Source organism: Lontra canadensis, unplaced genomic scaffold (assembly GCF_010015895.1).
Source record: "Lontra canadensis isolate GAN:19392208 unplaced genomic scaffold, GSC_riverotter_1.0 scaffold16, whole genome shotgun sequence".
In the NCBI taxonomy this organism is placed as follows: Eukaryota; Metazoa; Chordata; class Mammalia; order Carnivora; family Mustelidae; genus Lontra; species Lontra canadensis.
The window spans coordinates 4,698,954-4,711,375 of record NW_022631010.1 but is presented as its reverse complement, the minus strand read 5'-3'; the positions used below and the strand labels follow the sequence as shown (position 1 = coordinate 4,711,375).

Sequence of the window (12,422 nt, the reverse complement as noted above, 5' to 3'; positions counted from 1 at the left end):
CCCTGTTCCACACTCTAGCCAGAACGCTCCTCCTTGGCACAGCTCAGGCTCCTCATCCTGGCTCACAAGGCTGACTTGGCCCCTTGCTGAAACTCAGCCTCATCTCTCCTTCTTTGGTGACCATGCCTGTGCCGGGTTTGCCCTACCCCTGTCAAGTTCATCGGACAGCCAGAGTTCTCTCTGGCCTCAGCTCTGCTCTCATGGGTGGTGGATCTTTTTCTTCCTTGGCCTCCACCACTTCCCATCACTGCACACACCAGGACTGTTCCCACCTTAGAGCCCTTGAACTTGCTGTTCCCTCTGCTTGGAACATTTTCCCCTTCTCCTAGGTCACTCCTGCCCTTTATCCACATCCCAGCTCATGGTCACCTCCCCTAAGAAATTTTCCCAGGTCTGACACCTCTCCCTGTGCCCAGCATCTCCCAACCCAGAAGCTGGCAGGAAGTAGTGCCCACCTGGCCCCTTCCCTCTCTCCTTAGCTTACCTCTAATTGCTTCTGCTTTGTCCCATTGCAGCCTCTGTGAGGGCCGCTGAGCACGTGTTCCAGGACTGTGCAGAGATCCAGCGCTTCGGGGCCAATGCCAGCGGCATCTACACCATCCATGTGGCCAATATGACGGAGCCCAGGAAGGTTAGGGGACTCCCTGGGGGCTGAGACTATCCAAGGGTGTTGAGTCAAGGGCGTCCCTGCCAGGCCATCCCCCATCAGCTTCAGGCTTTCTACAACATCTGACATGTCAGAGAAGGTGGGCTGACCCTACCTTCTGGAGCCCCCATCCAATCAGAGGTCAGAATGTGGGGGTAGAGAAGTTCCCAGAATGCTTTCAGTTGGAAGGGCAGAAAATAGTCCTGTGTTGCTTAAATTAATGTTAGCTGATTCAGTAAATCAACCCTGAAAATCCAGGGGCTTAACACAAAGAAGTTTGTTTCTTTCTTTCTTCCTGATTTTATTTATTTGTCAGAGAGAGAGAGAGAGAGAGAGGAGGCAAGCAGGGGGAGCAGCAGGCAAAGGGAGAAGCAGGCTTCCCCCTGAGGAAGGATCCCAATGCCAGACTCCACCCCAGGACCCTAGGATCAAGACCTGAGCCAAAGGCAGACCAGACACCTAAGCAACTACACCACCCAGGCATCTCAAAAGAAGATTATTTCTAATTTACATATAGTCCAATTGAATGCAGGTGTGGGGGCTTTGCTCCACGTGGGAATTTAGGTACCAGGACCAACAGAGACCCCAGTGAATGTTTCCAAGTTTGCCCTGGGCTTTGAGCTCCAGTTAGCAGGTGGATGAGGGGTCAAGGGAAAGGGGGGCTATCAGGAGAGAGGGTTTGGGGACCAGGCCCAGAAATGAAAGACTATGGGGAACAACTAACCAGTCTTTGCTCTTCCTAATTCTGTTTGAATTCCTTTGAATTTCGTATCAGTTTGTCTCCAGACTGTCTTTACCACTTCACATATACCTGCTCAACTCTTCTTTTGACACAGAGATCAAGCCCTTAATTTCTAGCTAGAATTTCACATTTTTGTTTAATTTATTTTTATAATTATCTGAATAAAAACAAGTGTTACTAGTTTTCAACTTATGGTACAGTCAGATTTCCTTTTAAAATGCAGTTAATCTAAGTATTTAAGTTTTGTTTGTTTTTTTTTAAGGGACATGACTTTTTAAGTAAATATTCTACATGAAACTAAGTAAGTTCAGCTATCGTAGAATTCTGGGAGACCCAAGTTCTGGGCTCACACCTCAGCTTTTCTTTTTTTTTTTTTTTTTTTAGATTTTACTTATTTATTTGACAGACAGAGATCACAAGTAGGCAGAGAGGCAGGCAGAAAGAGAGGGGGAAGCAGGCTCCCCACTGAGCGGAGAGCCCGATGTGGGGCTCGATCCCAGGACCCTGAGACCATGACCTGAGCTGAAGGCAGAGGCTTAACCCACTGAGCCACTCAGCGCCCCTCAGCTTTTCTTGTCTCGCTTGCCTTGAGCAAGTCTCTTCTCCTCTCTGTACCTCAATTTCCCTTCTTGCACCTTCTGCTACTCCCACAACAGAAGCAACTGTCTTCTCTCCCTGAGCTGGCCTCTACCTTGTCAGAGCTGCTCCCTCCCCTGGAGGGGCCATTCCCCTTGTCTGCCTGTCAGGCACATGCCAAGGCCCTGTTCTAATGCTATCTCCTCTGAGAAGACTTCCAGGGTTGACCAGTGACTCCTTAGAAGCTCTCCTTCTAGCTACCCAAATGTTCATAATCCATAGTCTGCCTACCCCATCATGGCCTCCTCCAGACCAAGCCAGCCTTGAGGGTTGATTTATCTCTCACTGAACACCTAACTTATACTGAACTGGCTGGAAAAGGGATATGTGAACAAAGATTAGGCTGAAAGAGGAAATTATGATATGACGGATGGTGAGCCCTTTGAGAGAAAGACTTTTTCTGTCTTATCCATACTGGCAACCCTCCTTGTCCTGAATAGAGCTTGGTATGTAGCAGTGCTCAGAAAACATTTGTCTGCCGAACGTAAGAGCAATTCCTGAATCTGCACTGTGGGCCAAGCGCTCTACGCCTCTTGGCATTTAATCCTTACAACAACCTCACAATACCGACAAGGGAAAAGCCTCTACTTACTGAGTGCCCAGTACACCCAGCCTCTGTTCTTCAGATGGCTCAGCTTACATAGTTCTCACATCAAGCCCATTTGCAGATGAGAAACCAAGGCACAAAGAGGTTAAGGTCTTAATACTTGCATTTTATGAATGAGGAAAGGAAGGCTCTGAGGGGGGGTGTCGCTTGCCCACGACTTTAGAAAAATGATGACGATAAGTGGGAAATGTGAACCTGGATATTTCTGATGTCCTCAAGCACTAGGCTCACTTGTTGCTCTGTGAGAACGTCAGCCAAATCGAAATCGGGCTGGCCCAGACTTGCCTCTGACACTCCCAGGGGCTTCCGAATCCCTCCCCAAGCACCACCCAACTCCTTCCAGGTGTTCTGTGAAATGGAGGCCAATGGAGGCGGGTGGACTCTCATCCAGCGCCGTGAGAACGGCAGCGTGAATTTCCAGCGGAACTGGAGAGATTACAAACAGGTAACACTACTGCCCTGGGAAGGGGCTTTTCTCCACCCTGAAGCCTGGTGGAGGTGAATCAGAGGCAGGACACTGGTTTACCCTCAGTCCTTCCCAGAAAAAAAAAAAAAAAACCCAGAAACCCACCTAAGGACAACTACCCTCAAACAGATTTTCCCAGTGCACATTCGCTGTCAGGGACTCCGTCATTGAAAATCAAACCTTCTTTTTGCAATTCTAAGACAGACCCTAAGAATAAAAGTTTAACTTTATTTCTTTATTTGTGGAAAGATCATATATACATGTTGCTTAGAAATTTTTTTTAAGAATACAAAAAAATGGAACAGAAGAAAATAATCTCCCTACCCACCCCTGGCTGCATTGCTTAAGTCAACGTCCTTGTCTTCGCACACACTAATGTCATCACATCTGCAAGAGAGATTCTTAACATGGAATTGTTGGCTCAAAAAGACCCTATGCATTTTACAAGATGAGACATAGTGCTAGATTGTCTTCCAATTTTTTAATTAAATTTTGAATAAAGGACCTTTGGCAAGCTGACTTAAAAGCTCTTAAAGTTTCCACAAGCAAAAGAAATAGAAAAGGATACATGGAAATGCAACAGTATCATTAGTTGTGTCTGCTTACTGTTCATTTGATAAATACTTAAAAAAGAAATACAAATTAAGATAAGAGTGTCCTTGAGTCAGTTGGGTTTTAAACAATTATTGAGATGACAAAAAGGAATAGGTACTCAGACGCAGAAACACACAAGGGCAATGATTATTAATCATTAGGCTGATCAGCCGCCCTGCGTGACTAAAATGGGGAGTGGGGCTTAGGTGTGTCCCTGTCCTTGGTGCTGAATTGTGTCTCTGCCCAGGGGATTGGTTTCTCCTCGCCCAGGGACACTGGTAACTCCTAACATGCTTAGCTTTGCATTTCTATGTTGCTGAAATTTTGCAGCAGCTGCCATATCACTGAACAAAGTTTTCTCTACAATGTATGCAGCTGATTAAAATCTTTAATTTTTGCTGCTAAAGGCACAGATCTTAGGTGTAAGATATTTAGTGGATTTTTACATACATATCCACCCATGTGACCACCATTCAAATTTAGGTATGCAACACTCCTGGCACCACGGAAGCCCTCCCTGTGCTCCCCTCTGCCTCCGTGTGTTCCGGTCAAGAAGCTATTCTGACTTCTATCACCACAGATTCATTTTGTTTGTTCTCAAACTCTGTAGAAATGTGATTTCAATTATTTTGAACAGAAATTTACATTTACAAAAATCTTAGTCTTTTTGCTCCAGGAGGTGGGGAACTCCCATCCCTAGGCCTGCCCACACTGTACTTTATGGACTTGATCATCAGGCAAAGTGGTTTTGGATTAAGTGGCCCTGGAGCCTGGCCCAGCCCAGCTCCTTAGCCAGCGGGGCAGCCTCCCGTCACAGCATGAAACCCACCCCTACCCTTCCCTCTCTGCAGGGCTTCGGTGACCTGGCGGGGGAGCACTGGCTAGGCAATGAGGTGGTGCACCAGCTCACCAGCAGGACAGCCTACTCTCTGCGCGTGGAGCTGCAAGACTGGGAGGGCAACGAGGCCTACGCCCAGTATGAGCATTTCCAGCTGGGCAGCGAGGGGCAGCTGTACAGGTGGGCTTGGGGCCCAGGCTGGTGGGCTGGCCAGGGTCCTGGGCTAGTGGCTGTAGAGTCTGCACTACGGGTCAGTCCCTGGGCGTCTCCTGTTCCTACCATCTGTCCCACATTTGGGCACACGTCACGGGTTCTGGAGGCAGCTGGTTAACACTCAGCACGTCCTAGCCACTGGGCGGGGTGGAGAGCATGTCGCTGACGTTGCCGGCCTAGGAGCAGGAAAGGGCCTTCTAAGGTCAGTCATCCCGAGTCAGCCGTATTACTGAGGTCCAGAGCAGGGAGTCCAGGCTATCCATGCTGTGGGGGTGAGGTGGACAGGTCCCTGGGCAGGGAATCAGGGGACCTGAGCTCATTCTGGCTCTGTTTCAGCTCACTTTGTGAACTTGGGCAAGTCAGCGTTCTGGCTTCTCTGTACCTCTGCTTGTTAACTGCAGGATGGGCTTAAATAGAAGTATAATGTAAAATCAGCAAGGTCTCCCACACCTCCCTTGGCTTGGTTCTTAGCTCTGTTTAGGAAAAGAAAAGAGCATTTATTGAGCACCTACTGTGTTCCCAAAGCATATTATTCCATTTAGTCTTCCTACAACACTCTGAGGTAAGCATTGCTGTACCTGCTCTAGGGATGTGGGAGCAGGCACAGAGCTTAAGTCCCCTGCCCAAAGTTACAAGTTAGGTAGAGCTTGGACTTGAACTCAGATCTCACTGCTACCAAAACTCGGGGTGTTTCCACTACATGATGTTGCCTCTCTGAGAAACTCAAAGTTCTCTTTGAACAGGACAGGATTGAAATCATAGACCACACTCACGGGTCTGCAAAGGACCTCACGGTATCATCTCGGTCTTCCCATGATGCTAGAATCTCCTCCACAGCCGTAGTCATCAGCCAGCCAGGAATCCCTCCACTGACAGGAAGGTCACTTCCTCCAAAGGAATCTCTGGAGGCTCTCTGTCCTCCTACATTATGTCTAATTTCAACTTGAGGAGCTTTTCAATGAGTGCCCTGCACTTCTCTGGTCTTTTTAAATGCTCCTGGATCCTCCAGCAACGTTGTCCTGACATCTTTATGGGGACCCACTCCAATCTGATAATAGTCCTCCTTAAACTGCAAGCTTCACAGCTGAATGGACCATGCCCTGGGTTCGGGCTAGGCAGGGCAAAGCTGGATGCTCCTCTACTCCTCAAGGTAACCAGTGAGTCATCACAACACACTGCTGACTCCCCTTTAAGCCACCAAAGCCAAGGCTTAAGTTCTGACTCCCTGAGCGACCTTAGTGACCTCCCTGAGCAACCCTAAAGGACTACCTCCACCTTCTCATCTGTAAAATGGGTGCCCTGCATACATCTGCTTCATTCAACATGTTATGAAGCTCAAATGAGATACTGCCCATAGAGCATTAACACAGTGCCTGGCACTTAGTAAGTGCTCAGCAAATAATGTTGTAATTGCTGTCCCCGAGGCAGCCTTAACACACTCAGCAGGCCTGCTCTGTGTGAGTTCACTGCTGTTCTTATCCCCAGTGCCTGGTTCACAGTCCAGTGTGTCCTGTGTGTCTGGGGGTGAGCAGGTCCACAGGCAGTCCCACACTCCCAGGAAGACAGTAGCTGCCTAGGGGGGTAGTGCAGGGGCACAGAGATGCTTATGCAAACAGGGAGGACTCCCAGGAGGAGGAAAGGCCTATAAATGGTAGGTATCTTCCAGACAGAGAGAGACTAGGAAGGGCATCAGGCAGAGGGGATGAGTTACATCCAACTGGTGACAGATACCCCAAACCTGAGCAAGTCTGTATCAAGATCATAAGAATCCCTGCTCATTCAGAAAAAGCTTGGGAACCAGGGTGGGGGGTGAGGGGGGTAGAGATCCTAGAAGACACAGACGTGGAAACTGCCAGAGAAGAGCCAAGGAGATGGTGACAGAACAGAGGCCGGCCTCCATGCCTCTGCCAGAGAGTCAGCTGGCTGGTGAGATGGGGAGCATCCCCCGCAGGGAAGCCGAGTCAGCCCTGGGGCCTGGGGGTCAGGGGCAGGAGGGGCGCCTCTAGGTATCAGACACAATAATGGGGGCCTTCTAGAGCCTGGCTGAAGCACACGCATTAACCCGCAAGAGGAAGTGGCCCACAGAGCACGGGAGAAGAGGCACAGACAGGCACACACACACACAGATGCCAGGTGTGTGCCCCCCAGAGGTGCCCACATAGCCAGATTTGCTTACAAAGGCAGGATCCACACAGAAACCCACACAGAGGTATCCAGGGGCGTGCAGGTATATACATGCCCGTGTGGAGGGTGATGGGAGGGGGCACTGGGCCTACAGAGTGCCCGGGCTATAAGTGCAGAGCTACACAAACAGACACACACACCATCAAACATAGAGACAGATTCCAGGGCACACACCAGGACCCACCATAGCTCTTGCTGCACAAACGTCAAACACACACACACACACACACACACACACACACACGTGCAGGCATGAAGAACTGTACCCAAATGCTCATACCAGTAGACACACAGACCTCACCCACAGATCCACAGACACGTGGAAACATACCTTGTGTGTCTAATAACTTGGGAATACCCAGAGACTTGTGTATTTGAGGTCCCTGGGCTTGAGCTGTGAACATGTTCAAAGTGCCTCTGAACGATGGGTCACGTGGGGCTTCCTGGTCCCTGACTTGAGAATTTTCCAAAGGTCACAAGATTCCCCATGCTAATTCCCACAGGAAAAGGGAAGAAAGGCAGAGCCCAAGCTGAGGACTTGGGAGACATTTAGGGAGGCCGGTGCTGCTGGAATGATCTCGTGAGACCATTGGCTTTGTCCAGCCATGATTCCACTCACCTCGGACTGAAAGGGACCCCCAAACCTCAGCCTGAGCTCCAAGACTGACCTTGAACTGACATCACTGAAACATCAAGGGGAGCCTCTAATGGCCACAGAGAGAAGCCAGGCCAACCTGCCATCCCCTCCCGTGGGAGCTCCTAGCCAGATGGGCCCCTTTACAGGGAGGTTGCGACACCAATCCCATAAGTCCCAGGCTACCCGTTTAAGGGCACAGTTAGGGTTTCCCAGCTGGGGCACCTGGACCCTAATGGCCATGCCACTGTGTCACTACAGACAGGCAGAGCCCACGGTGGGAGGCGCAGGGACTGAGCCAGTCCCCACGCCCAGGTCCCACGTTCCCTCTTGATCCCACCAGTGGCATCTCCCAGGCCCTGCCCTGAGGGAACCAGAGCTGCCCCAAGCTGCTCTCGCTGCATCTGGTGTCCATTTTTCTCCACCCTTAGGACCCTCAACCCCCAGGGCTGCAAGCACCCAATACCCTCTCCCGTCAGGCTGAACAAGAGCCCATGGCGGCTGTGTGTCCCGAGTGGGACCACAGGGACAATGGCTAACAAGCACTAACATGCAGCTCTGCCCTCCTCAACCCCGGGGGCCTTGGATCTCAATAACACCATGAAGTCTTCACGGGTAACAGGACTATCGTTACCATTTCACAGAAGGAGAAACTGAAGCTGACAGGCAACACAGTCTGCCCACGGTCATACCGTTGGCGAGTGGCAGAGCTGGGATTCGAATCCAGGCATTCTGTCCCCAGAGTTCATGGTTGTAATTGCCACACAGCCTTGGCCGTGCCCACCAGGGTCTCATAGCCTGGCAGAGAAAGAGAAACCCCCAGCTGGCTGCAGATGTGCAAGTCACAGGGCTGGGGGTGCTGCAAATCCATGTAGGCTGGTGTGGTCAGGGAAGGCTTCCTGGAGGTGGCAGGCTGGGGTTGCAGGGTGGTCAGCTGGGGAGCAAAATGCACACAGCTCCCCAGGCAGACCACCCTAGGCTGGGAGCTGGCTCTCACTGTCTTTCATTCTGAGGTGTAGGGCAGTCTCCCTTGGTTCTTGGGATCTCTGTTTCTTCATCTGTAAGATGGAAATAAGAGGGTGTTGTGAGGATGCCAGGAGCAGGAGCTAAGCCACAGAATGCCTAGCACATGGAAGGTGTTCAAAAAAATGTTGGTCATTGTTCTCATTATTAGTATTATTATTTTGATCCTATTCACTCCTGTCCAAAACTCAGGTTCAGTGAGATGGGGGAGGCCTGGCACACAGCGGGTGCTCTGTCCCTGGGAGGCAGCAGGCAGGGAGGGCAACCCAGGGGCCCGGACAGCCCAAGCAGCCTAGACTGGGGCTCCCCCTCCCAGAACAACTGGAGGGGGAGCCCCAGTCTCAGCAAAGCCTCTTGGGTGGGGGGAGACCTTTTTTAACCAGTCCTGACCTAACTCTAGATCCATCTCCCATCACCACCTCCGGGTGGCCTCCAGGCTTTCTCTGAGCGGGTACAGCGGGTCAGCAGGGCGCCAGAGCAGCCTGGTCCTGCAGGGCACCAACTTCAGCACCCGTGACGCAGACAATGACAACTGCCTCTGCAAGTGTGCCCAGATGCTATCTGGAGGTGGGTGCGGGGGGCTGAAGCCCCATGTGTCCCCAGGCTCACCTGGCAGGACAACCCTATTACCTCCCCATCCAGGTCCTGGGTGTCCAGGTATTGTCGGGAAAAGTGTGCAGGTGGGGTCTCACCCACCTGCACCCCACCTGCATGCTGGCCTGGCCACACTCCTCCATCCCTTCCCCTACCAAGTCCTTGAGGTTCCCTTAGGGTTTCCCCTGATTCTAACACAGGCACCACGGATATTCCTCTGAGACTGGGCTAGGGGAACACTGAGGGTGGGGTGCGATGCCTGATCAGTCCCAGTCCCAAGCCAGAGAATCTGCTCCCCAGGCCGAGCGGGACCAGGATGAGGAGACCTGGGCAGGGGAACAAGGGGCAGCTCTCCACCAACCCTGGTTCCAGTGGTGTTCCTTGGGAAGGACAGAAGTCAGAGAGAGGAACAGCAGGACATAGAGACATGGAGCAGTGGACACAGAGAGCTCTGTGGGGATAGAAGTCCAGAGGGGGAGATAGAGAAAGACAGATGGACACGGTATGTGAGAGACAGACCAGGAAAGGCAAGGAAACACAGACCAAAGAGAGAGACAGAGACATCAGACGGAGCCCCAAAGAGATACTTGTCACAAGCTGGGAGCTATCGAGGTGCTGCCTTCAGTGGCTGCAGGCTGAGCAGAGGGTCTGCCCTTGACACTCGGCCCCATCCCCTGAGAGGTGGCTTCCCAGAGGAGGCAGCAGCCCTGATGAGTCCCTGGGGTGGGGGACTGCCCTCTGCCCACTGGCTGGCCCCCACCTCCCCAAGCACGTCCCTCTCCCTCCCCCAGGATGGTGGTTTGACGCCTGCGGCCTCTCGAATCTCAACGGCATCTACTACCCAGCTCGCCACCACGTGCGCAAGCTCAACGGCATCCGCTGGCACTACTTCCAGGGCCCCAGCTACTCGCTGCGGGCCACTCGCATGATGCTGCGCCCTGTGGGCATCTGAGAAGCAGATGCGCCTGGAGGTTGGACCCAGAGGAAGAGCCGGGACTGGGCATCTCCTGGAAAAGCTGGACTCCAAACATGGGACAGAGTACTGGGCGTTGTCCTGGGTCCCGTGGGTCCCCTGAGCCCAGCCGTCCTTGCCCAAAGTTAGAGGGTCCACTGCCTCCCTGTTCCCCTCCAGCTGAGAAATGGTGGGTCATGGGGAGATCCTGCCTCTATAGTGCCCCTCTGTCCTCTTCCTTTCTGTCTCCTACACGGGTCTCCTGCCAGCTTGAGGGTCACAACACACTGAATGAGCTGAGAACAGAATTCTTTTAGGTGTTCGAAGAAATACATGACTAACAGTCCACTCCTCCGAGGCCCCAGCATCTGGAGCTCTGACCTGGTCTCTTGGAGGCGTCAGAAGATCTAACAAGGATTTCTTTACCCCCAGCATGTCCTAGAATATGTTCTGGAGAGAATAACTCAGGCTCCCCTCAAAAAGTACCTATGTTCAAGTGAGGGAGGGAAACACCTGGTTAAATCAATATGAACAGGCATTCTTAGCTGCAGGACTTGTCAGAGACTTTAGAGAGGTCATATGCCTTTGTTTAAAGTGGGCAGCTTTCTTCAAGTGTCCTTATTTGAAAACAGGCCCTCTTTATCCCAGAACATCTAAGATGCCCTTGGAAAAAGTTAGTCAAGTGTGACCAGAAGGAGTCCCTTCTCCCCACCCCCATCTGCACTCACCCTTTCTAACTACAAGAGACACAGTGACGATCTCAAACAGCCTCTAAAAACAACTGGAAGAAGCTTTGGTTTAAAGAAGACACATGCCACCTCTGAAGAAGGGTCTAGAACTAAGTTTCCAGTCTGTGCTTTGGGCTGGGGTCCTGCTAGGTTCCTTCTGGCCCTACGAAGCCAGATCTCTGCCTGGAGGCTACACTCTCAGCACTCCCTGTGATCCTAGCTCACTTCAGCTCAAGTTCAGGAACTATTAGGGACTATCCACTCTGCCTTGGGCAGGACGCCAGTCTTCATGTCCAGAACCTTCCAGCCTCCAAGCCAGGACACTAAGCCCTCTCCTCCCACCTGATCCAACAGTGATGCTACAGCTGGGGGTTCGAGGGAGGTGGGAGTGGGGGGCAGAGCCGGCCTTGGCCTGGGTCTGGAAGACCAGGGGCTCCCTATGAGCTTCCATCAGAGGTCAGGGTCAGAGAAGGGCCACAGCCACTCTGCCACCCACTCCCATCACAGTCACCCTCCTCCGGCCTGATGAGACCAGCACTGCCCTGCCGTCTTCAGCCAACACCTAGACCAGCCGAGACTATCCTGCTCTCCCACTAGGGTACGCCTCTGTCTTCCGGAGGGTTTCTCCTGGATAAGGCTGGAGTGATGGAAATGGGCCACCTTTTCCCACCTGTCCTTGAGTCTCACCTCAGACAGTCCCCCAAGCAAAGCCAGCAGCACAGATTAACGCTGATCTCTTTGAAAAAAACAAAGAGGTGGTTGCCAATAGTGGACTTGCGGGCATGAGGGGGAAAGTACCAAGGGACAGGGTGCTGCCCAGAAGGCCCACGTGGCCTCGCACACCATTTGCTAGCCAGGCTTTTATTTAGCGTCTACTGTGTGCCCGGTCATGCTGTGGGTAGGGCTCTGGAATTGGACAGACCTGCTTCAGCTCCTGGACTTGAGGCCCGTGGCTCAGCCTCTCAAGGCCTCAGTTGCCTTGTCTGTGAAATGGAAATGACGCTCCCTCCTGGCTGGGCCGTGGCAGGAGGCGATGAAACTGTGTATGTCAGCTTTGTAACAGGGCTCGGCACGAGCAGGTGCCTAATAAAATTTAGTGCCCAAAAAGGAAAGTGGGGTGAGGAAATTCACCCCTAAGTGCATGCCCCCCTTCTTCCAAACCCATGTAAGGTGAGCATTTGTTTTTGAATCCGTGGCATTTGTGTTTGCACTGTGGAGTGTATGGGCCAGGTGTGTGCTGGAGAGGAGGTGAAGGCAGAGCTGGGAGCCCCAGAGACAGACCCCTCTGGGTGGGCTGAGTCCCAAATCCTGGTCTGTGCTTATGTTCTACAAAAGGCTGAGAAGCTGATTTGGGTTATCCTCAGATGCCTGTTGTTAAATATTCATCCTTCCTTCCTACCTCCCTTCCCCCTCCATGCCAGGAATCTCCAGCACAGGAGATAGAAAGGAACTGGTCCTAAGGAATGGATTGACTCACATACCAGGAAGTCCAGGGGTGGGTTCAGGCACCATTAGATCCAGGGGCTCAACTCATACCTGTCTTCACCTCTCAGCCCTGCATCCAC

The 12,422-nt window shown here is 52.0% G+C and overlaps 1 protein-coding gene across 2 annotated transcripts in view; it reads left to right on the top strand.

The window, feature by feature from the left end:
• ANGPT4 (angiopoietin 4) overlaps positions 1–11,969 on the top strand; it is a 41,324-nt gene extending 29,355 nt beyond the window's left edge. Inside the window, exons 5-9 of one of the 2 annotated variants that reach the window (XM_032858997.1) lie at positions 516–631; positions 2,975–3,076; positions 4,543–4,709; positions 9,020–9,150; positions 9,969–11,969. In XM_032858997.1, coding sequence (XP_032714888.1) covers positions 516–631; positions 2,975–3,076; positions 4,543–4,709; positions 9,020–9,150; positions 9,969–10,129 — 677 coding nt within the window. In that variant the 3' untranslated portion in view covers positions 10,130–11,969. The remainder of the gene's footprint in view (positions 1–515; positions 632–2,974; positions 3,077–4,542; positions 4,710–9,019; positions 9,151–9,968) is intronic. The other variant, XM_032858998.1, reaches the window with a different exon arrangement.
• Positions 11,970–12,422: the final 453 nt, after the last annotated feature.